Source organism: Aristolochia californica, unplaced genomic scaffold (assembly GCF_029961685.1).
Source record: "Aristolochia californica isolate CCGP_79_NKW_82.1479 unplaced genomic scaffold, dmAriCali1.0.hap1 SCAF_14, whole genome shotgun sequence".
Taxonomy (NCBI): Eukaryota; Viridiplantae; Streptophyta; class Magnoliopsida; order Piperales; family Aristolochiaceae; genus Aristolochia; species Aristolochia californica.
This window is the reverse complement of record NW_027181815.1, coordinates 9,543,344-9,568,126: the sequence shown is the minus strand read 5'-3', so window position 1 is coordinate 9,568,126 and position 24,783 is coordinate 9,543,344. Positions and strand designations below refer to the sequence as shown.

General features: G+C 38.0%; 1 protein-coding gene across 3 annotated transcripts; it reads left to right on the top strand.

The window, feature by feature from the left end:
- Positions 1 to 27: 27 nt before the first annotated feature.
- Positions 28 to 23,033, top strand: LOC137949683 (uncharacterized). Of its 3 annotated transcripts, XM_068795816.1 has the most exons (11): positions 28 to 347; positions 695 to 757; positions 3,421 to 3,547; positions 4,270 to 4,356; positions 4,567 to 4,652; positions 4,856 to 5,038; positions 11,717 to 11,898; positions 21,936 to 22,094; positions 22,209 to 22,289; positions 22,381 to 22,435; positions 22,519 to 23,033. In XM_068795816.1, exons 1-11 carry the CDS (start codon positions 237 to 239, stop codon positions 22,729 to 22,731), a joined length of 1,347 nt encoding a protein of 448 aa, XP_068651917.1. In that variant the 5' UTR covers positions 28 to 236; the 3' UTR covers positions 22,732 to 23,033. The 3 variants fall into 3 exon arrangements, with proteins under 3 accessions (XP_068651917.1, XP_068651919.1, XP_068651918.1); XM_068795818.1 differs by lacking the exon at positions 695 to 757; XM_068795817.1 differs by lacking the exon at positions 22,381 to 22,435.
- The last annotated feature ends 1,750 nt before the right edge of the window (positions 23,034 to 24,783 follow it).

The window sequence follows — 24,783 nt, the reverse complement described above, 5'->3', positions numbered from 1 at the left end:
TGCATTTTGCAGTGACAGATGCGGAATGCTAGTGTCGAAACGGCGCTTACCAATAGTAGGACTGTAGGCGTCCTTCCGTGCACAATCATCTGTTGAAGAATGAAAGAAAAGCATCATCGGTAAATTTTGAAGAGAAGTCCTCGAGATCATCTGGGAACGGCTCCTTTCTCTCATTCTCCGGGACTGGTTTTTTGTGATCGTAAAGGATTCGCCCTCCGGTAAATTCAGAAGAGAAGATGTCCTTAACGAGTGTCAAAATGTCGGAGGATGTTTGGCTCACTTGTCTCAACCATTCATTGACGACGGAGACTGAAGAGATTATGGGTCTTTTGCTTGGTGACATTCAGGTGATTCCAATTGTTCGATATTTTTAATTTCAGTTTTTCTCATTTTTTTCATCGATAAGTGGTTTTGCTGAATACTGTTATTTCTCATGTTATTGTCAATGCTAATTGCCGATCGTTTGGAATTATATGGAGCTGATTGTCTTTGGTGTTCATCTTGTTCGGGAAGGTTTCTGGAATGGGAATCTTAACGTCCCTTAATTGAATTCTGGGATGTTATTCGTCTACATGCCCGAGAAATACATGTACACCTATTAGACTTACTGAATTTTCAGTGTTCTGTTTAGTAAGAGTGTTTTGGGAATTAGTCATACCCTGAGTTGGGGATTTTGTATATGTTGCTAGCGCAGTTGCAGTCTTTCTCACAGTTGATTGGTGGCTGTGATTGTTGGGGTACTACTGGGCTTATTGAGGTAAAGTGAGTTGTTCGGAGAGATATTTGTAGCTTAGTGAAACATTTATTGTTTTTATGCTTTTATGCTTTCAGTGTGAGACTGAGAATTTCCAATTGTATTTCAACGGGGTCTCTGGCATTCAAGAGAAGCTGTTATTTGCACGAATATATGCGGCTGTTTTGCAACTTTGAATTGTGTTTCTCTGTAAAGGCTGCGGTTCCTCCCTTGGTGACCTTTTAAAAAGTTCCACTTCCATTTACTAGATTTATTACTGATATTTAATCACCTCTCTCGCTCTCTCTCTTTCTCATTAGTTTCCCTTTCTTAGGTTCTAAATCGTATGTTTTGTGAATTTGGACGTCTCAAGAATATATAAATTTTTATTGCTGAAGTGGTGAGTTTATATTGCTTGAGGAACTGAGTGTTTTTGTTATCAAAAAATTTATACAGGGTACCACAGTACTTTTTAATTGAATCTTTTGTGATGGGGGTTATTAATTTACATATATTTCAGTTCTTTGTGATTTTGGTTATAAATGTATGAATCTATTTCAGTTCTTTGTCAGTTTTTGGTTGTGATCTGACAATTTTTCACTTGAATGAAGCTCGAGATCAGTTATGTGGGTTGTTTGAGGAATTTTTTTCTGCTATTTAGTCAGATTGCAATATGGCCCTGCTTGTGCAGATGAGCAGTTGATGTGTGTTTTTTCAATCAGACCTGTTTTTTTGTTTGCTTCCTTTAATTTTTCACATGTTTTCTTTTCAGTTTGTGAAATTCTAGAAGGTTATTGGAGAGTTGGCTTTCCAAAATAAAAATAAAAATGGAGAGGTTAAAATCTTTGTTGAAGAAAGGTTCTCATAGGTTCCTGTGAGTATTCTTTGTTTGAGTTGTGAAGGTTATGTTTCTTCTGGACTGGAGGGGGTTTATGATGGTTAAACTTCCTTTTGACTTGGGATATCCCCTCTCCATGTGCAAATGGTTTTTGGATTTCTTCATCTTCTTTAGTTTTTATGACTTCTGCAAATTTTGGTTCAGCATTCTGTAGCCTGACAGTGGAATAAGAGCAGAGTTTTGGGAAGTTGCTTTTTAAGAGCATTCTCCTATTTGAGTATCAATGACTTATTTTCTTTTTATAGGGGCAACTATTGTTGCCAGTTGGAGTAGGAAGAGTTTCAGTTCTTATGTTAATGGTATTTTTTCTAAATTGTTATGTTAGATATTATGAGCTGTCCGTTTTTGGTTTAGTCTCTTTTGGGTATTTTATCTTGTGATTGGGTTGGTACAATGTAGGAAATAGTATTTAGATTTTGACAGGTTTATTGGATTTTATGTGATACGTGTGGTTTAGTGAGGTATTTTCTTTTAAAATGAACTGAAAGAATGAGAAACTTTCTTTGGTTTTGATACTAACTTTTTTTTTTTTGCATGTCTTGCAATCTTTCTTGTGAGGGTCTTATTTAATGCTAAAATGTTTGCATTTTTCTTGAACTTTGTTTGGCTTTAGCTTTTTCAGTCTGGGCTTTCTTTTACTAACTTTTGCCTTCTTTCTGAGCATGAGGGTTTTGAGTTCACGTTATAAGGATGAACATGAGGTTCAGTTGTATCAGTTGAACGTAATTTGTATGTTTAAGTTGTTTGAGCTATCAGAAAACATATTTTCTGTCTCTATGAGCTATTGCATTGATGTATCCTCTTATTGGGGTTGAGGAGATGGAACAATTTTATGTTTGAGAGGTAATGAGGGTGGCTCTGATATTGATTTATGAAATCTTGATTACCCTTTAGAGGACTAGGTCTGTCTTATTAATATCATTTTGATGATTTTTTGGGCCCTTTTTTGCTTTTCCTGTGCAATGGGAAATCTACTTTGGTTGGTTAGTTTCCCCAAATTTTGTTGTTGGTTGGTAAAAGGCCTAACCATTCTGTCGTTGGTCTCTACTCCACTTCTCAGGCTTGTTGTTTGAGAATAAGATTTTTTATCGGAGAACAGTCCTGTGGAAAGATCTCGATCATATTTGTTGAGAAGTGTCCTCCCAATTTTGGCTTGTCATTTTGGGATGTACCATGACTTAAAGTTCACGTGGTATTATATTTCAGTGTAGTGGCCTGTGTATGTTCTATGTTGCTTTTGTGTGTATGTTCTCCTAGGGGTGGGACCATGTTGGGTTTGGGATGGGCAGCAGGGAGGCCTAATTACCGGGTTTGTAATAGGTAGGCCTCAGGAGTTTTCCCTATGCCTGTCAGGCAGGCAGCAGGGGGGGCTTCCCTACCCCCTGCCTACTGTGGGCCTGGGACAGTGGGTCTCAGATGTAGGACCCACGGTGAGATATAGGTATACGAGTGTTTTTTCATGAAATTAAAATGTAAGCAGTTTTTGCTATATCATTGGCTATTGTCAATTAACCCCTTTTCAACTGTGCATCATTGGGTATGTAGGCCTGGGATGCTATTGAATTGAAAGAAAAAATAAAAGAAAATATTAAAAAAAGTAAAATTAGCCCTTTTTCAGTTGGATATTAAGTAATAAAGAACTAATTCAACTTTAACCCAATTAGTTTTTGTATGTGTTTCTCTTAATTTTCTAGTTTTTTTATTGTTGTTATTATTTTTGTAATCTGAGGTTGAAAATATAATCAAAAGAGTGATTTCATGTGTTCGTTCTGATGTTTGGAATTTTCAGTATTTAGGCAATGGGGGTGCTGTTGCATTGATATGGGGTGCCTCGCCTCAGACACGATCTGATCGTAGGAAGGACCGCGTCGAGACTAATCCTGAGCAATTGGCTGCTGCATCAGCTCTGGCTGAAATATCCCTCAAATTAATATTCTTTTTGTTCTTATTTATCTTAATATCACACTTGTATCTTCTAATTACTAGTGTTGTATGTGTCACCATTGTTAACATATATGTAAAATAGGAATAGGGGTATTATTGTAAATTTACATTTGCCATCACTTACGGGACAATATGTTCCCTAAGTTCTTTGCTCTCTGGGTGACATTCAATTGGGAAAGAAAATCTCTTCGAAAATCCTCTTGACATGGTATTAGAGCTAGGTGTCCACGTTCTGTGTTTGAATCTCGGAGTGCAGCGGTCAGAACCCGGGAATGGTGGGTATCAGAGTGTTCCGTCCACTCTTGTTAGAGTCTCTGCTTTCTGTTGAGTTGTATTGGCTAGGCGTCTGACTCAGAACTCTGAAGTTAAGTGAGCTTGGGTGAGAGTAGAATTAGGATGGGTGACCTCCTCCTAGGAAGTCCTATTGGCTAGGTGTTTGACAACCATATCCTTTATAATGGCTGGTATATGACATGTGTGAATGGTTTTACTTTTTTTATTTTTTTTGTTTTGTTGTTGTGGGGGGGGGGGGGGGGGGGGGGGGGGTTGGTTAGCAGGCTGCATCTAATTGGTCAATGTTTTAATGCGGATTGTGTATATGTGGGGTTCCTCTAACTGGGCTTTGTTTTAATGTATTTGTGTGTGTGCTTGTGTTCAGTTGCTATTTCGATGTTACACTTGATTCTGTAACACAGAATGACACAGACAACAGGAAGAACAACTAGGGTAATTGGATGGTACCATTCACATCCCCACATTACTGTCCTTCCATCTCATGTTGGTAAGAAATGATGTATTACACAATTTCCAGCATATTTTTCTCGTTAATTCCTTCCTGAATTTTATATTTTATGTAAAGGTTCAAAATCGACATCCTAGTTTGGCACTTGGTATCTATTTGTTTCTTTATTGATTGAATCTTGGCTATTTACTGATTGATCCTATCTAACTATCTAAAGTGGGAATCATCCCTCTGATTTACTATTTACAGATGTCCGGACTCAGGCAATGTATCAACTTCTCGATTCTGGGTTCATTGGGCTGATATTTTCTTGTTTTAGTGAAGATGCTTACAAGGTTTGTCCACAATTGAGATCCTTTACCTCTGCCATGGCATAGTTATAGCTAGCATAATTTCTTTGGTTTGTTTTGCTTCCTGAACTGGGATGTGGTTCAGAAGGTTGAATTGACTTAATTGACTTTATTAACCTTGAGCTACAGATTTAATCCTTGTGAGAATGTTTTCCATCTATATAATTCCACACCTCTTTACTACTCAGGTTGGAAGAATCCAGGTTACTGCATTCCAATCTGTGGACGGGAAGCAGAGGCCTGCACCAAGACCTGTTATGACCCCTTTCACCAACTGTTCTGAGAATGTGCCATCAACATCTGGGTCTGCATATAGTGAAGGGATTGAGCAGGACACAGGTGATTCCAGAGCAGCTGCAGGATCTGTTAAGGTTAGGGTTAAATCTATCTTTTTGATTCTTGCCCGTAACAACAACACTGGAAAAATTTGGACACATCCACTCACAAAACAAAACTTTGTTTATGGAGTTGGGAGCTAAAGAAATGTTCATGCAATGAATGACGCTTTTGGGAAAAATAGATGTGACCCTCATCACAAAAGCTTCGAGGGCATTGAAACTCTTTATAGGAAACTCTTAATCAAATAAGCATGGTGATTTGAGGCAGAGTTTGTGCATCTTTGGTTGTAGATTACTTGCAAAATGCATACCTCTTTGGTACTTAAGAATGCTTGAGCCCCTACATCAGCTATAAGGAACCTTTTCTGCAAAGTTTGGCATCTTTGGTTCACAGCCATAAGTTACTTCTTCTTCTTCTTTTTTGTTTTTTTTTTTTAAAAAGGCAAATTCGTTAAGCTCGGCGAAAGCTCAAGGAGCAACAGGAAGCTAGAGGGAGTTGATCATAACAATGAGAGATTGGTGATCACCTCCCTCATTAGCCAAAACATTAGCCAGCCCATTGGCTGAGCAATTTACATTTAAAAAAAATTTAATAGTTTCCTTTTTTTTGTTGTCTTTTTTTTTTAATAGTAAAAATAACTGAGCTCACATAATAGTTTTTTCCATCAAATAGGTAGTTTTTAAGTATTTGAGGAAAGAACATAGTAAGGTTTGCTAGTTATAACAGTGAGAAGGTAAGGTTTCATGAAGAGAGAGAAAGAATACGATATGAAAGTATAATGCTTGATTACTTTCAAGAAAAGAAAAAAATAAAAGACAGCCATTGTGAATAGATTGTCCACCTAGGGGAAAGACATCCCCCATAACAAAGTGTTGTTGGGCAACACCACCTGATCTAAAGAGTCAGCGATAAGTTTCCCACTACGGGGGATGAGGGTTGAAGATACGGTGAGATGTCTACACGAATCCAAGATGCCATAGAATGATAGGAGACGTCAAGGGGGCGGTTTCTTGGAGGACATCCATGTGCTTAGAAGAGCTGCATAGATACGAAGTCTAGTGAGAAGTGCTTAGAACTCTATTTTAAGGGAATCATAGTGCTCGAAGGGAGCGAAATATACCCAATGGATACAGTTGCCACCACTAGTGGGCATAGGATTAATGTGATCAAAATTTAGCTTGAGCCAGCCATGTTGAAGAGAGGACCATTGTTTTAGAGAAAAACATCCTAGAGGACGTGAAAGAGGGTATCTCATCCCAAGTCTCTTTCATAATGGAGAGGTCAAGGAATTCACTATACCAAAATAGAATATGGTGAATTGTTTACTTGCTGCCTGGTTATCACAATACATAGTCATAGGATCCTTCTGATTAAGGCCAAATTCCTGGACAACAGATTTTATCCACATTAGTTCATTGACTGTGTTGGCTATTGCTCTATATTCAACTTCTGCACTGGATTGAGCAACAACATTCTGCTTTTTACTTTTCCAGCTGACTAGATTTTCTCTCAGAAATACACAGTATCCAGTGGTTGATTTTTTTATCAAGCTTGGAGCCTGCATAGTCAGCATCATAGAAAGCCTCAATCCTCAAGTGATTATTAGGTTTGGAAAGGAGACCTTTCCCTGGTGTTCTCTTTAGATATCTCAAGATTCTTTGTGCAACCTCTAGCTGAATCTTACGTGGATGCTCCATGAACTGGCTCACCACACTCACTACAAATGAAATATCTGGTCTAGTAACTGTAGCATAGATGAGTTTTCCTAGTAGCCTTTGATACATTGTTTTATCTTTCAGTTTGGGACTTTGATCATCATAAAGATCAAGTCCTACCTCCATAGGTGTATCCGCAGGTTTAACCCCTAGAACATATTCTTGAAGCATCTTAGTAACATATTTCCTCTGAGTAGGGGTGGCACCAAGCCAAACCGGCTCGCAAACCTTTCGAGCTCGCTTAGTTCAGTTTTTACTTGAGCTCAGCTTGAGCTCAAACTTGAAATAAGGCTCGTTAAGTATAACAAGCCAAACTCGAGATTTTCCAAGCTCGGCTTGTTAGCTCGTGAGCCGACTCAATAGCATAGATTTTTTAATGAAAATACCCTTTACTCTAATTGTTCTCGTCAATTCTTTCTTTAGTTGTTGATAATTGCTCTTATTTACCTCAAACCTCAAAGACGATGAATCGTTCAACTTTTTTGGGTCCTTTAGCATCTAATGTTGTTGTTTGTCAATGGAATAAATACTATTGATGGAGGTATTTGCTCTTTCTTTTTGGTCTATTAAGCTGGTTATTATACATTAGTATGCTTCATTGGAAATTCTTGGACTCCTCTATGATAGCTTGCAGTTCAATGGTACTACGTTCATCACAATATTCTCTTTATTTATTTTTATAATTTTTTTTTTTTAGTTTTAAATGTAGGTTGGAGCACAAACTCGACTTGAGCTTAAGCTCAAACTCAGTGAAATTTTTTAGGTTCAAGCTCGATTCCAATTTTAGGCTCGAGGCTGAGCTCAAGCTCGAGTTCGAAGTATTCAGATCAAACCAAGCTCGAACTTATGCGGGTTCTAGCTTGGCTCAACTCGATGCCACCCCTACCTTTGAGTCAATGTTGTTCCTTCCTTGCTTCTCGCTACCTCAATACATAGAAAATATTTCAACTGACCCAGATCCTTAGTCTGAAAGATATTCGCCAAATGGGATTTAACTATTTCAATACCTGATCTATCACTCCCACATAGGATGATATCATCTACATATACCCGTAAGATAATATTTCCAAATGGTCGCTTCAGAATAAATAATGAGTGATCACATCACAATGGCTTCTACGAAACCCCATGGATATAACAACTTGACTAAAATTTTCAAACCAAGATCGGGGACTCTGTTTTAAGCCATAAAGAGCCTTCTTGAGTCGACATACCTTATGTGTCTTCCCCTGAGCAATATACCGTGGAGGTTGCTCCATATAGACTTCTTCCTCAAGACACCATATGAGAAGACATTTTTAATATCTAGTTGAAAAAGAGACCAACTTTGATGGACTGCAACATAAATAAGTATGAACAAAGGACAAGTGAGCAACCGGAGAAAAAGTTTAAAAAACATCCACCCCAAATGTGTGTGTATACCCTTTGGCAACAAGACGAGTCTTATACCGTTCAACTGATCTATCCGACTTATATTTAATAGTATAGACCCATCGACACCCAACTATCGTAGCACCTGGGGGCAAGTCACGTAACTCCTAAGTCCCTCTATCAGTTAATGCTTTCATCTCTAAATCTATGACATTCTTCCAATGAGTTTGCAACAAGTCTTCCTGCACTGAAGAAAGAATAGTGCAAATGGATGCGAACAAACTTACGATCAAACCAGACAAAATGAGATAAAGGATGGCAGGTACCTTAAAAACACCTTTCCGAAGAGCTATAGGAAGGTACACATCGCTTACCTCAGGATTAGGAGATGATTAAAATCATAGTCGAATGTGAGGAGGGGATCTGGATAAGAACGAGATGGTTGTTGTTGGCGTTGTTATACTTGTAGTGGTTTTTTAGTATGAGCATCTCATGAGGCTGGAGCACATTCATCAACTGGAAGATAAATAATTGGACTAGGTACAGAGGGTTCAGGTGGAACCGACTCAGATTTAGAAGATTTAAAAAACAAAACATCCTCAAAGAAGGTACCATCAATAGATACAAATGTTTTGTTGAAGAGCAAATATGGAAGAGTCTTACATGACTCTCACAATAAGAAGTCTTACAGAGCCACAATTATTATGGAAGGAGGTCTCACAGAAAAGTTTCAATTTAAATGTGTTTTAGTATGTTAGTCTTCTATTTATGTTGAGTTATAAGTGTTAGAGTTTGGGTGTAATTGGGACAAGGGTAGTTTAATTGTAATTGGACTCTACTACTTTCCTCTATTATAAGTAGGGGGTTCATGTACTCTGATTAAAAAAAAGTCAATGAAGTTTTCTCTTTTCCATAAATTCAACATGTTTTTCTCATTGATGGACAATAACATTTGTACCCTTTTTGTGTTCGAGAATATTCCAAAAATACACACTTGATAGACCATTGAGACAATTTATCCATTGACTGATCAAATACATGTGCAAAACATACACACCCAAAGACTCGAGGTGACACTGGAAATAAAGGTGCAGTAGGTAAAGCAATTTGAATAGGAATCTTGCCATCAAGAGCATAAGACGACATTCTATTTATCAGAAAGCTTGCAGTAAGAACAACATCACCCCAAAAAGTCTTAGGCACATTCATGTGAATCAACATAGTGCAAGCTACCTCAAGTAAATGACGATTCTTGTGCTTAGCAACTCATTTTGTTGTGGAGTGAACACACGGGAAGTCTAATAAATGATTCCTTGTGATTGACAGAAAGAGCCAAATTTACGATTCATAAACTCAAGATTGTTGTCTGTATGCAAGATATGGATAAAAGTTGCAAATTGATTCTTTATTTCATTATAAAATAGTTAAAATACATCAAAAGGTTTAGATTTTTCTCGCATGAGATAAATCCAAGTACATCTACTGAAATCATCAATAAAGGAAATAAAATACCTATGACCAAACTGACTAGTCACAGGACAAGAACCCCAAACATTTGAGTTGACAAGCTCAAAAATATTACTTGTCTTATGAGATGAATTAGAAAAAGAGCTCTGGTGATGCTTGCCCAGCTGACATGACTCGCATTGAAAATTAATACTAGAAGGAAGATCTGGACTACTTGAATCAGTTTTGCTGGATATGGATGACCAAGTCTAAGATGCCATCAATTTTGTTTGTGGCTTGATTGACAGTCTTGGTTGGGTTAAGATTTTCCCCCAGGTGGTTGAACAGATGATCTGGCTATCTAATGATAGCGGGTGTTTCTCGGTCTCCTTAGCTTATCGTCATCTTATGGGTTGGATCCGGCCTCCCACCCCTCACTCGACATGGTTATATATAGAGCAACCTCCTGGTTATGTTGCTTAGGGAGAGAATGATAAGGTATGCCGATTGAAGAAAACTATATTCAGTCTCAAACAAAGCCCTCAGGCATGGTTGAGAAGTTTAGTCAAGTGGTCATGTCAATTGGCTTTGTTAGGAACCATTGTGACCATTCACTATTTGTTATGAAGAGGTCGTCTGGCATTTTTGTGATACTGGTATATGTGGGCGACACATTTTATTTGGTAGTGATGACCAAGACATTGAAAAGACAAAAGCCCATATGGCACAACACTTTTAGACTAAAAGACTTGGGCTCTCTAAAATACTTTCTTGGCATTGAAGTAGCTCGAAACAAGGCGGGTTTGGGACCGACTCAGAGGACATATGTCATTGACATGTTACCTGAGTATGGACTATTGGTGCTAAGTTGGTGGAGACTCCTATGGAGGTTGGAAACCTTCATGATGAACAAAGTGATGAACTCCAAGATAAAACAATGTATCGATGACTGGTTGAAAAACTCGTATATGCTATTGGCACCCGTCCTGACATATCTTTTGTTGTGAGTTTTGTTAGTCAGTTCATGGAGTGTCCTCGCAAGATTCAACTGGAAGCTGCCCAACGGATCTTGAGATATCTAAAAGGGGCAACTGGAAAGGGACTATTCTTTAAACCTCACAGTTACATGAAGATAGAGGCCCTTTTCAAAAAAAATTACATGAAGATAGAGGCCTTCTCAGATGTTGACTATGTTGGATCTAAACTTGATCGAAAATTTACTACTAGATACTACGTCTTCCTGGGAGTTAATATCATTAGTTGGAAAAGTAAGAAATAAAATGTTGTTGCTTGTTCCGGTGTTGAAGCTGAGTATAGAGCCATGACTCATACAGTCAGTGAGCTAATGTGGGTAAGGTTTGTGATTAGAAAATTGAAACTACAAAAGGAAGGGCCAATGATTATGTAATGAGACAATCAAGCTGCTATAATCATCACCCCCTACGTGCGGTCTGGTGATCAGATTGGCGACATGTTTACTAAAGCACTAGGCAAATGCAAATTCAGTGTGGTTTACAACAAGTTGGGCCTTATGGATATATATGGTCTAGCTTGAGGGGGGGGTGTTTGAAAATCTACTGAAGGGCAATTTCGTCATTTTACACTTCTTACAAAGTCCAGCTGCTACACTATCCTATTCTATGTGTTTAGTTTTAGCTCTAGTTCAAGTTTCATGTAATTTGAATAAGTATATAAGGACATATAAGGGTTTAAGTGCTTTTAAGTGATTAGGGGCATTTTTGTAATTATTTTTCAGGATTCTATAAAAGGCCTGGGGGTCAAACTCGATCCTCACACTGAAACATTCCAGAACTCTGATTTCTTTCTCTTTTCTCTCTCTCTCTCTCTCTCTCCTTCTCCAAAACCTTAAAGTTCACTCTTTTTCAATTTCACACCGGATAAACCCAATTTAACCATTTAAACCTGAACAGGCTACTTTTCCAGTGATCACTCAGATTGGTAACCATTGGTAGCCATAATAGTTAACTGAAGATGTCACTTCTCAGATTTAGGTATCTGGTAATTGCCAAATAGCCTAATCTACCGTGACATATCTGAGCATGGTTTTTAGAAAAAAGCTTGTGGCATTTATTTTAGTGTCATCAATCTGAATATTTTTTTTTATATCACACAGCATATGTATTTATAGATAAATTTCTGACTGTTTTCTTGCTTTAGACTGAATTAGAGGAATTTTTTGCTCATGCGGACGCAAACTCTATAGGGAGTGAGAAAAGGGAAGGAGACTCTGCTGTCTTGGCCTTGATGTATCATCATGACAATTCGGCTGACACCATGGACTCTATGGATATGAGTGCAAGTATGCAGGAAGCCATGCATCGCTCTAACTTGGACATGAGGTACATTACAAGAAATATATACCTAAACTATGTGGTGTTGTTACTATTTCTTCCTTTTTAGTGACTTTTTTCTTTCCTAGAAAGTTGCATATTATGCTCTTCTATAGTTTATGAGTTAGTTCCAGTTCTATAAGAATCAGGTTGCACTGGCCAGTTCAATCTGGGTGAACTGAAGCTGTAGTACTTGCCTATTCTTATATTGTGAAAAGCCACATTCTACTGAAAACCGCTAGACCAGGCTGGGTGAGCTAGTTCAATGAATGGGTTCGCTAGGCCAGACTAGTCCAACATACTCTTTTTGGGTTTTCACTTACCCTAATTTATGTTTCAAGTGCAAATTTATGTTATTAAATGGATCGAAGTTATATCCTCAAGGTTTCTTCTGCCCTATCATCACATAGTCATTTTTTGAATGTCTAGAACCCCTCGGCAGCTTGAGCACAGCTTTTGTCAAGAAATGTAGTTCAGGGGTATTTTGGTTGTTTGCCCTCAAGGGTATAATAAGCATTAACAGTCCTTCTCACATTTCTCGTAACTTATTTTTTTTTATTGTTACTTTGTCTTTATCTATTCAGAATAAGTTTATATATATTTTTGAGAGGGGCAGTGTCCTTGTACTTATTTTTTCTTAAAGTAAAGATTGTAAGGGGAGAAGAGTGTCAAGACTGATCTCTAACTTTCTCCCTTCTGCAGCAAGTCTCTCTCATCTCTAGTACTCTCTTTCTATTCAATTTTTTCTTCTCAAATTTAGCTATTTTTCGAATTTTACTTGGTACCAAAGAAGGACAAGTGATTTTATGAAGGTCTTTCTGATTATTATTATTATTATTATTATTATTATTATTATTATTAACATCCTGTGTAGATTGTATTTGTGGGAAATTCAATCTTTTTAGTCTGAGAGGGCTTTAAAGTTATTTTTCTTCTTTCTCATCCACATCCTATAGTTGATGGTGTCAAGTGGATATCTAGTACAAATATGATGCTACTGTGCTCTCTATTTGGTTGAATTTGTGTGCAGCTCATTCCTGCCTTCTGAATCCATCGTTGCTGACTATACTGGTCACTGACTTTTTGGTGCAATTTTCTGGTTTTGGACAATAAATCAGTTTCTAAAGGTGTTTAAGTGCTGCTTTGGGTGCTGATTGCTGGACTTTTACTGCTGTGTCTGTTATTAAAGTGCTGTTCTTTGTAATTGTTGCTGACCAACATACCTGCCTAGAGTGACAATTGGGTCCAAGTGCTGATTTTTGTTGAATTTTAAGTCTATTTTGGTGGGAATCTAAGTTCTTTATGCTGGACTGATGTGTCTGGAATTACAGCCGATTCTAGCTCTAGGGAGGTTGTATCTCCTTCCATAAATTGTGGAAAAGTAGAGAAAGATGGGGCAAGTGTCAGATTACTACTGTTAAGCTTAACGGAAATATATACTTCTTTTGAGCTTGAGGTGTAGAGATTTTCTTGAAGGCTAAAAATGATTATCACTTTATCAATGACCTGCCTCCATCTCTTCTCCCGACGAGTTGGAATCAGAGAATATTCTTGTTATGTTGTGGCTATAGCATGGAGTTGTCTATAAGAAGTCTAGTCATGTTCTCTGGTACTGCAAATATTATGTGGGAAATTCTATGGAAGAGGTTTTCCCAATACAAATGTCTTTCAAACATATGATTTATATTCTAAATTGTTTTCAATGCAAAGAGGAGATAAGTTTATAACTTAGTTTACTGGTTTGATGGAGAGTGTAATCATCATTTATTGTGGAGATGAGAGAGACTCGTTGACATAGGCAAGAAGCTAGCAAGTTATCTTCATGCCATAGAGTCTGAATATGAGTCCATTTGAGCACAATTGTTGGCTAGTAGAGAGGAGCGTTCTTTTGAGGATACTTGTGCTCGAGTGCTTGCAAGCTGAATTTGCAGTCGTTCTTGTGGTATATCTAGCAACAAGATAGATGTTTCTACTTTGAATTCTAATTCCATACACGGGCATGGTGGTGGTTAGAGAGGTGGAGGTTGAGATGGGGGAGACAGCAGTCATGGGGTAGGTGAAAAAGGACTGCATTATGGTTGCTCTAGTATATTTTCTGACTAATGCTGGGATAAGTTTGGGGAACCTGTCAGAGTGGTTCCATCCACTCTCGTGTTCGTTGTTTTCGCCGAGAAACCAGAGAGCTCAACGCTCTCTCTCGTTTGGTCGTTTGGACTGTTCCGTTAGTCCCGTGAGATAGTGGTGGTTCCGTCCACCACCGTAGGAGTTGTGAGCTCGTTGTGCCGTCAGCCTGTCCGACGCATTCCGTCTCCGTGAAGACTAGAGTTCCGTTGGTTAGTTCGTTGTCGGAAACAAACATTGACATGGTATCAGAGCCTGGTTCAGCACGTCCCGCCTTCGAATTCCATGGGGACCGGTAAGGGGCGGGGTGGGTGTCAGAGGTGGTTCTGGTCCACCTCTCTTGATTAGGTTGACTTTCCACACTTAAACAACTAGTCGTTTAGGTTGTATTGGCCAACCTCTTGACATCGGGAGTTCTGGGGCACACCACATCCCGCGTTCGAATCCCGTGAGAGGCGGTAGAGAATGGGCGGGGTGGGTGTCAGAGTGGTTCCGTCTACCCGCACTTAACCAACTAGTCTTTTAGGTTGTATTGGCCAGCCTCTTGATAGAACCAACATGGGTGAATCAAGCAATACCGGAAAGTGATAGTGCTTTTGCATTGTGGTTGAGCTTGATGTAACACCTGGTATTAAAGATGAAATTCACAAATTGATGCAAAGATTGTATCCAACGCCTTTCTATAATGCAGTTTACACCCTCTTTCTCTGCCAATGCTACTTTGGCTCATTGGAATATGAGTCTTTTTCTTGTTTTCCCCAATAATAAGTGGGTTGTTGATTTGGGGGCACCTGCCTTTTGGACAAGTCTCTCCACTTTTCTTCTATCAATTAGTCTACTTCCCTTAGTTCTATTACATTAACTGATGGGTCTGAATTCTTTATGTGGCGGGGGTGGTTCATGTCACTCCTTCCATGTGATTATCAGTCATTTATCTAGGAATGAGATTACAAAGAACTTGATTTGTTCAGTTACTTTTTTCCAACTTAGTGTGTATTTCAGGACCTTTAGACAAAGAAAATGATTGTTAGGGGATATGAATGGAAAGGTCTCTGTAATCTGGACGATTTTATTGATTGAGGTTCCAAGGCGATGAAATCGTCTATATCCCCATATCAGTGGCACATCTGACTTGACCATCCTTTTCTAATTAAGCTCCACTAACTCTTTCCACCTATGAGTTCCACAATGTCATACTTCTTGTTGCAATAATTGGAGTACAATTCCATTTGGGTTTTCATCGGTTCTCATGTATGGGCCCATGTTAGGTATCAACTTCTTTTCGTTATAAGTACTTTCTTTCACTCTTTGATTGTGGTAGGGTCACTTGGGTCTATTTGTTGAAGACAAATACGAAGTTTTTAATGTACTCAAATCCTTTTATAATTAAAAAAAACTCAAATTTGATCCTTTCATTCATCTACTTGAAAAGTTTGCAAACTTTTCTAAGTATCCTTTCATTCCAAAGGATTAGTTCATCAGTCTTCATGTGTTTATAACTCACGACAATTGGGACTGCTGAAGGGCAAAACAAGTACTTGCTAGATGTTACTCGCGTCTACTTATTTTAAATCCACGAGTCCAAGAGTTTCTGAGGGGGATGTCATTTTTTTTTGGAAGAAGTATGTAAATAGATTAAAAGAGAAGAGTAAGTACAAACAAACCTAGGTCGGAGGGCTTTCCTCCACAACAAGGTGTTGGAGTGAAATGCCCGCCTTGGCTTAGTTGTCTGTCAAGTGTTGATGTAATCTTGATATGTTTTATTTATTTATATATCTTGATGTAATCTTGTTCTGTATGTCCAACTATGTCTATGGACTAAGTTTCATATAATAGAATAGGAGATATAGAGAGATTAGGGTTTACACTTAAGTAAGGGCATTTTTGTAATTGTACCCAACTCTTATTATAAATAGAGGTTGGGGATGTGCACATCTCCCAATGCAGATCACTTTTTCACTTTCTCGTCTCCACCTTCTCTCCCTATCACTCTCTCTTCAACTTTCTCTCTTTTTAACTTTTTCATGGTATAAGAGTTGTGGATTGCATCTAGGAAGACTTTTTTTTGTCAAATTTTTCATCCTTTTGAAGCAGATGTCTACATAAAGGAAGGATTTGTATCCAGTTTTTCAGCTACTGGTCAGTAAAATCCAATTTTTTCTCCTTTTCTCTCTGCCATAACCCTAGGGTTACTAGGTCTACTGTTCTAAGAACAGATTCTGATGTTTTAAACTGCTCAAAAGAGGTTTTTTATGTTGATTTCGAGATGTGCACCAACTTCCAGACCTGTCAGTGCTGACATCATCTTTGGCATCTGCTAACGTCAGCCCTAGTGATGCTCTTTGTGCACTGTATCTTCTGGAATTTTATCCATGTGTTGGATTTTTGGATCTCTTGACCTGCACACATCATCTATCTGCCCTAAACATAATTTTACTTGGTGGGGCCCACTTAAGCTGCTTGTTTTGGAACTTTTTGGAAGTTTAATTTGATCTATTTGGTATTCTTATATATATATATATATATATATATATATATATATATATATATATATATATATATATATATATATATATCTAATATGGCTGATTCTAGTGAAGTTTACACTCCATCTAAAGAGTCATATAATTTTGATGGTAAAAATATTATTACTATCACCTCTAAAAAGTTGAATGGTGATAATTACCTTATTTGGTCTAGATCTGTTAGAATATACTTAAAGGATAGGAAGAAGTTAAAATTTATTAGAGATGACCCCTTGTTCGTCAAGATGATGATTGGGAGGCTGAAGATAGTCAAGTGATGACTTGGATTGTCAACAACATGAAATCTATTATCAGGAGCCAAGTTATGAATTTTGAAACTGCCAAAGCCATGTGGCCATCTTTGGAAGCTCCTTATGGACAAGGGAGCAATTTTTCCAGGGTTTATGAATTATAGAACTGTGAAAGAATATTATAGTTCTTTTCTGAGCAGGAGATCAATGTCTTTCATCCATTTACTATGGATGAACGGGAACTCCAAAAACAACAAAGTCAACTCCCTTTGGCAAAATTTATAGATGGTTTGATGCTGAATTTGACAGTATAAAGGCACAAATTCTGGCCTAACCTCTCTACTACCTTCAATAAAGTACAAAGAGTTGAAAAGACAGTTGTGCCTAAAGTTAAAAAAGATACCAAAGTGGGTGAAACTATTGCCCTTAATACATCAACTACAACATCTGGTTCTACTGAGACGTCTAGAGGACGCACATAGATTGGCAGAGGCAGAGATAACTTAGACAGAGGACGAGGCCGAGGAGATGGTAAATCTAAGCGCAAGTGCGTTCATTGTGGATGAACAAATTATTACTCATATAGATGTGGGATAAAGTTTGGGAAGCCTGCGTGGGCAAACACTATTTCATACTAGAGTTCAACCCCATGGTCTGAAACTACAACACCAAACCCACCAAGTGCTCCAGATGAATTACAAAAAAATATCCAACAACAACAACAAATCTCACAATAGCAACAACAAATCTCCCAACGTATGACACAACTATTTACTACTTCTGCATCCTTGGCACATACGACTCCTCCCACATGTATGTCTGCATTCTCAGTGTCTCATTCCCCATCTTGGGTCCTTGATTCCGGCATCACGAAACATATGTCAAGTATGTCCTCACTATTTTCTGACTTAAAAGAGTTTGTTCTCGTTAAGCATGTTAACCTTGCTGATGGGTCATTTCACCAGTACAAGTAGTGGGAAATGTTACTCTTGCTCTTCCTATCAACCTACACTGTTAGTTCCAAAATTTTCTTTAAATTTGTTGTCCTTCAGTCAGGTGGTTAAGTCCATGACTTGCTTTCTAACCTTTTATCCTATTCATTGTGTCTTTCAAGATCTCGTGATGAGGAAGATGATTGGTTCTGCTCGTGAGAGAGGGGAACTATACTATCTAAACAACCACAACCCAGATAGTACTTTGCATGCACTACACGCAGCTGATTCACCTTTTAAGTGGCATCTCAGACTCGATCATCCATCTCCTTCTAAATTGATTCAAGTTGTTTTAGACTTTCCTTTTTGTATTTCTTTTCAATGCAAATCATGTCAATTGGGCAAACATCACTGGAGTTCCTTTCTTGTTTCATTTCATAAGACAAGTAAACTATTTGAGCTTGTCCACTCAGATGTCTGGGTCCTTGTGCTATGACTAGTCAGTTTGTTTATAAGTATTTTATTTCGTTTATTGATGATTTTAGTCAATGTACTTGGATTTTTCTCATGCAAGAAAAATTTGAAGCCTTTGATGTATTTCAACTATTTTATAATGAAATAAAGAATCGGTTTGCGACCTCTATCGATATCTTGCATATAGACAATGACCTTGAATTTATGAACCATAAATTTGACTATTTTTGTCAGTCTCAAGGAATTATTCATCAGACTTGTTGTGTGTTCACTCCACAACAGAATGGAATTGCTGAAAGCTAGAATCGTCACTTACTTGAGGTAGTTTGCACTGTGTTAATTCATATGAATGTACCTAAGCCATATTGGGGTGATGTTGTTTTTACAACTTGTTTTTTTGATAAATAAAATACCGTCTTCTGCTCTTGATGGCAAGATTCCCATTTAAAATGTGTCGACAAAAGTGGTATCAGAGCCTAGGGTTTAGAGCCAGTACACTAGCATACTTTTAGAGCCTGTCAGTGTGCTTAAGTGTTTAGTTAGAAGTATACACCCCATGGTTACGACCTGTTATGAGGTCAAATCCCATACATTTGGAACAAAATGTACCAAAAAACACAATTTATGAGTCAAAAAGGACTTAACAGTCCTACGAGTAAAATTGTACTCAAAACAGGACAAACTCAGGTATGTCCAATTCTAGGCTATCCACATGGATGACATAGTGATGAAAATCTGGTATTAAACAATATCGTCGATTTAATTGGAGATAAACATCATAGCTTTTACTTAAAAAGCTATAGTGAAAAGTATTCTCCAGAATATGTCGGTTTCTTATGCTAAGGATTAGTACGCATAGGGTTAGACCCCTTAATGTGTTTGGTGTGTTAAATTGGGTCCAAGGCCCATCCCAAAATGATTAGCCACTTAGGAAACCTCTTCTGCTAACTAATAAACTCAAGGTCTTTGATCTCACTAATCCATGTGGGACTATTCCTTAGCACTCCCCCTCACGTGTAGGCAAGTGATAATTTGGGTGGAGGCCCTCACGCGTAGGCACGCGGATAATTTGGATGGAATGCCCACATACGAGTACTTGCTCTGATACCATGTTAAATTGGGTCCAAGGTCCATCCCAAAAATGAAAAGCCACTTAGGAAACCCCTTCTACCTACTAATAAACTCAATATTTTTTATCTCACTAATCCATGTGGGACTTTTTCTTAACAGGGTGTGTGTTTTGCACATATCTTTGATCTTTCCAAGGACAAATTGTCTCCTCGTTTTGTTAAATGCATATTTCTTGGATATTCTCTGACACAAAAAGGATACAAGTGTTACTATCCATCTATGAGGAAAACATTTGTATCTGCAGATGTTACTTTGTTCAAGGATGTTTTATTTTTTGAATCTTCCAGGTTTGAGTCAGTTCCTCCTGTGACTTCTGTACCTAGTCCTATTATTCCTATTCTAGTTGATGAATGTGTTCCGACTTCACGTGATGCTCCTACTGAGAAACCACTGCAGATATATCAGCATTGACAACAACCATCTCATCCTGCTCCAAACCTCCCACTCCCACCAAACCATGATTCTTCATCGTCTCCTGATCCTGAGGTAAGTGATCTCTACTTTTCTATCGCTCTTCAGAAAGGTGTTCGCAGAGGTACGCACCACCCTTTATCTCACTTTGTCTCTTTTGATTCCTTGTTTGATAATTGTCATAAGTTTACTCTATCCATCTCCATTTGCACTATTCTTTCTTCAGTGCAGGATGCTTTGTTGACTCCTAATTGGAAGAAAGCCATGGATATTGAGATGGAAGCACTAATTGATAGATGGATTTGGGATTTATTTGATTTACCTCAAGGTGCTGTTGTGGTTGGCTGTCGGTGGGTCTATACTATTAAATATAACTCTGATGGATCTGTTGAACGATATAAGGCTCGTCTTGTTGCCAAAGGATATACTCTAACCTTTGGTGTGGATGTTTTTGAGATTTTTTCTCCGATTGCCGGTTTGTCTTTTGTTCGCATGCTCATTTCTGTTGCAGTCCATCAAAGCTGGTCTTTGTTTCAACTAGATATTAAAAATGTCTTCTTATATGGTGATCTTGAGGAGGAAGTCTATATGGAGCAACCTTCAGGGTATAATACTTAAAGGGAGACACATAAGGTATGTTGACTCAAGAAGACCCTTTATGGCTTAAAACAGTCTGCGAGCATGGTTTGAGAAATTTAGTCAAGTAGTTATATCCATGAGATTTTGTAGAAGCCACTGTGATCACTCATTATTTATTATGAAACGATCATTTGGAATTATTATCTTATGGGTGTAAGTAGATGATATCATCCTGTCAGGGAGTGGCAGATCATTTGGAATTATTATCTTATGAGTGGATTGAAAAAGTTAAATCCCATTTGGCGAACCATTTTCAGACTAAAGGTCTGGGTCAACTAAAATATTTCTTGGGTATTGAAGTTTCAAGAAGCAAGGAGGGAACGACTTTGACTCAAAGGAAATATGCCATTGATATGCTTCAAGAGTATGGACTTCTGGGTGCCAAACCAATTGATGCACTTATGGAAGTAGGACTTGATCTTCATGATGATCAAAGTTCAAAATTGAAAGATAAAACAATGTATCAGAGATATGACTGATCTGCATGATGATCAACGTCCAGAATTGAAAGATAAATCAATGTATCAGAGACTAGTAGGCAAACTCATTTATGCTACAGTTACTAGACCAGATATCTCATTTGCAGTCAGTGTAGTGAGTCAATTCATGGAGCATCCACGTAAGATTCACCTAGAGGCCGCACAAAGAATCTTAAGATATCTGAAAAGAGCACTGAGAAAAGGTTTCCTTTTTAAACCTAATAATCACTTGAGGATTGAGGTTTTCTTTGATGTTGACTATGTAGGTTCCAAACTTGATAGAAAATCAACTACTGGATACTGTGTATTTCTGGTAGGAAATTTAGTTAGTTGGAAGAGTAAAAAGCAGAATGTTGTTGCTCGATCCAGTACAAAAACTGAATATAGAACAATAGCCCACACCGTCAGTGAGCTAATGTGGGTAAAATCTGTTATCTAGGATTTAGGCTTCTATCAAAAGGATCCTATGACTATGTATTGTGATAACCAGACAATAATCTTCATTGCAAGCAATCCGGTCTTTCATGAGAGGACGAAGCATATAGAGGGAAATTGTCATTTTATCCAGCATGCAGTAATGAAAAAAGAGACAACCACTCCTTATGTTCGATCCGGTGATCAACTCGATGATATCTTAACTAAATCACTGGGAAAATGTGAATTTCTGAAATTTAGCAGCATGCTGGGACTATTTGAGGGGGAGTGTTGAAAAGCAAGTACAAGGGTATTTTGGTCATTTACCTCATCTTTATTTATATGTGTTGATGTTATCTTGTTTTGTATATCCAACTATGTCTATGGACCAAGTTTCATGTAAAGAGGACACTTAGAATAGGAGATATAGAAAGATTAGGGTTTACACTTAAGAAAGGGCATTATTTGTAATTGTACCCAACTCTTATTATAAATAGATGCACGTCCCCCAATGCAGATCACTTTTTTACTCTTGCTCGTCTCCACCTCTCTCTCTCTCACTCCCTCTTCAACTCTCTGTCTTTTTTAACTTTTTTAGATTATTTAAAGAATTTCATGTCTAGTTCCTTACAATTCTTTTTTCTTTTAACGACTTTTCCTGGTGGTCAGTGGTGCGGAGTATATCAGGAAGGAAATTCCTCTTCAAGTATTGCCCACTAGATCCCTGCTAAAACTTGACTGTCCATTGACACCATATTCAGAGATGCAGCATGTATTGTTTGAGGAGGAGCGAGCTGCCTACAATCAAACCGTTTCACTAAACATGCGGTAGGGTAATTTATGACCGAGCTTTACAAACACAAATTGTCTTTGAATGTTTCATCATGTAATATTTTCAATTTGTTTTATTATTTGTGATTTTTTTCTTATTTTCTTTTGAAGGGATGGAAAGGTACACCCACTTGCTTTTATCCATCACACATCGACATACCAGGCTTCTATGTGCAAGTTGATTGAGTACTGGTTAGGACAAATTCTCAATTTTCCATTTCATTCACTGCTAGAACCTGAATTTATACTTAAATGTATGCATTGTGATCTATTATAAATGCAGTTTAAGTCCGGCTATTAGTGTGCTTCAGGATCGAGTGAAGGAAAATGAAATAAGGGTAATTAAAAGTGTACACTAAGTTTTGGTTTCTTTTGGTATTTAAAGACTTATTACTGACTTTTACAACTTTTTGGAAAGCAGCTATCTATGCTTCTGGATGAAGCCAAAATTTTGGAGGCTGAAGCAATCAGCAAAGGCAATGAAACTGTTTTGGGATCTTCTCGAATTCTGCAAGCTCATCGTGGATTGCGAGGCAGTTCATCATTCAGTCACAGAGAATCTCCTACTTCACCAGATTCGGCAAATCGAAGGAGTCCCAGGCGTGTTGCTAGCTGGAGCAGGAAGGCTTCCTAATATTTTGGCATTTTGGGATGCCATTATTATACCTGGCCGTCTTTCATAGCATCATCTTATGGGAACTTGGTGAATTTTGTTATGGTTGTATAGGTTTGTCTATTTAATTTTTGAAGAACATTTGACAGGCTGATCACAAAGCTGTTGGATGTCAAACTTGAGATGTCCGTTCAATATATTTAAACTTGGGGATGAAAATGCAATGCTTGGTCCATATGGGGGGGGCACTCTGGATCTGGCTACTTGAAAGTATATATATATATATATATTTTTTTTTTCCTCTAATTCTTTTATGCTTGTCTTCAAAGAGGATATATCAGTTTATTAGGTGTAGTACTTTTAATTCTACTCAGTGACATAGATTTGGACCATAAATGGGATTATTATGCTTCTACTACCAGTAAACTGATGCGGAATTTCCAATGTCAGGATGTATATTACCCGCATATATATCACAATGTTGTGATTGTATATCATCCCTCCTATTTCTTTTGTTTATTTTTTTTACAAATAGAAATCGATTTACCTAATGGAGTCCAGGTAAAGTTACAGAAGTGGAAATCATGACAGGACGAGCTATTGAAGCCGTCACCAAGTTCCCAGAAGCAGAGACAGGAAGTACTACTGCAAGATGAAACCTCCTTGGGGAACAACGGCCTATCAGAGCAGGAGATTTTGTGAGGTAATTCAACTTCAATTTCATGCAAATTTTATTTGCTATGTCAAATGACCTGCAAACAGCCATTTTCTGTCATTTGGGCTGAAGAGAGAGAGAGAGATGTACTATCATAGAACATGGACAAAGTTTTCTATGAACCTAAGATATCCCACAGTTTTAACCAAGATGGATTCATAATCATATGTTGCTGCATGTGCCTTGTAGTGCGTAGCGCTCGTTCACGTTCTCAACATTCCATGGAAATGCTATCACTAGTCCCCTCTCTGACCTGTAAGGCCCTACCCTTCGTCATATCACCGTCACTTCAGTGATTCCTTCGCATATCAAATCAGAGTTCTCAATTACTCAATTCCATGGGTGCTAAAAGAAATTATAGTGGGAAGGAGAACTGAGTTTTTTCTAGTGGGTCCTTTGGATGATTGAGGTTGTTGCTTTTCAAGAATGGTTTGTCTTCTCGTCGCATTTTTTATTTTCCTTTCCTCATAGCTTCCAATCCAATGAGTCTTATCTCGGTTTCAACCCGGTTGTGACTTCCTTCCTGATCCTGTCTTTTAATTGACACGAATGGACGAGTCAGATATTCCTGATGCTATCTTCCTGATTATGTCTTCCTGATCCTATCTGGGTTCAACTGCATGTTTATTGAAAACCAGATATTGCCATGGAGAAACGGAGTTCTAAAATAAAATTTCTTTCTTAATCAGTCATCATCCTTTGACTGAGAAACACATTCTTTCAAATGCCAATAAAAGAAAAACTGGTGAGAGTAGTGGTTGGAACATGGAACTTCCTATTTGATTTTTCAAATACTCCGCAATGACATTTCTACTGTATTTTGATCCGAGTCTATGGAAGTGATCTGATAAGGGAGGACCGAGGAGAATACTTGGAATTTCTCTGCCCCCTCAACAACAAATACAGGCACGAGTTGGCTCGTGATCGAGTTGCACATATACAACTACTTGGTATGAGATTCATATAAAAGATGCATGAAATAGAACAGAATTAATGACTTGGACCCATGTTTTGGAACTGCCCATGATGGATGCCTGCACAGACAAATTCTATATATTATGAAGCAAGAAGACTAGATGCAGGTCTCGAGTAAATGCTGATAAAGCTCTTTTGGATAGACTCCTTACTGATGCTTATGCAATTCCTATAATTTTATTAATTTTTTCTTTCTGTTGTGGTGTGTCAGGGTAGCCATCTTTGTCCACTGTTTATAATTGAAGGGAGAGGAGTCTTCATTTTGAATAGGACTGACTGTTGGGGATGAAACGGCCCGTTTCAGAATCGGTTCCTTTATTTGCTCCCTTTGTTCGGACGTGATTTGAACCTGTAATCACTATCTCAACGGATTCGGTTCGACA

What these genes read in the sequence shown, in the direction of transcription:
- LOC137949683 (XM_068795816.1), top strand. Translation starts at nt 237, where the DNA reads ATGTCCTTAACGAGTGTCAAAATGTCGGAGGATGTTTGGCTCACTTGT. An exon ending in GTACTACTGGGCTTATTGAG is followed by an intron (nt 758 to 3,420) that starts GTAAAGTGAGTT and finishes TGGAATTTTCAG; the next exon opens with TATTTAGGCAATGGGGGTGC. An exon ending in CAGCTGCAGGATCTGTTAAG is followed by an intron (nt 5,039 to 11,716) that starts GTTAGGGTTAAA and finishes TTCTTGCTTTAG; the next exon opens with ACTGAATTAGAGGAATTTTT.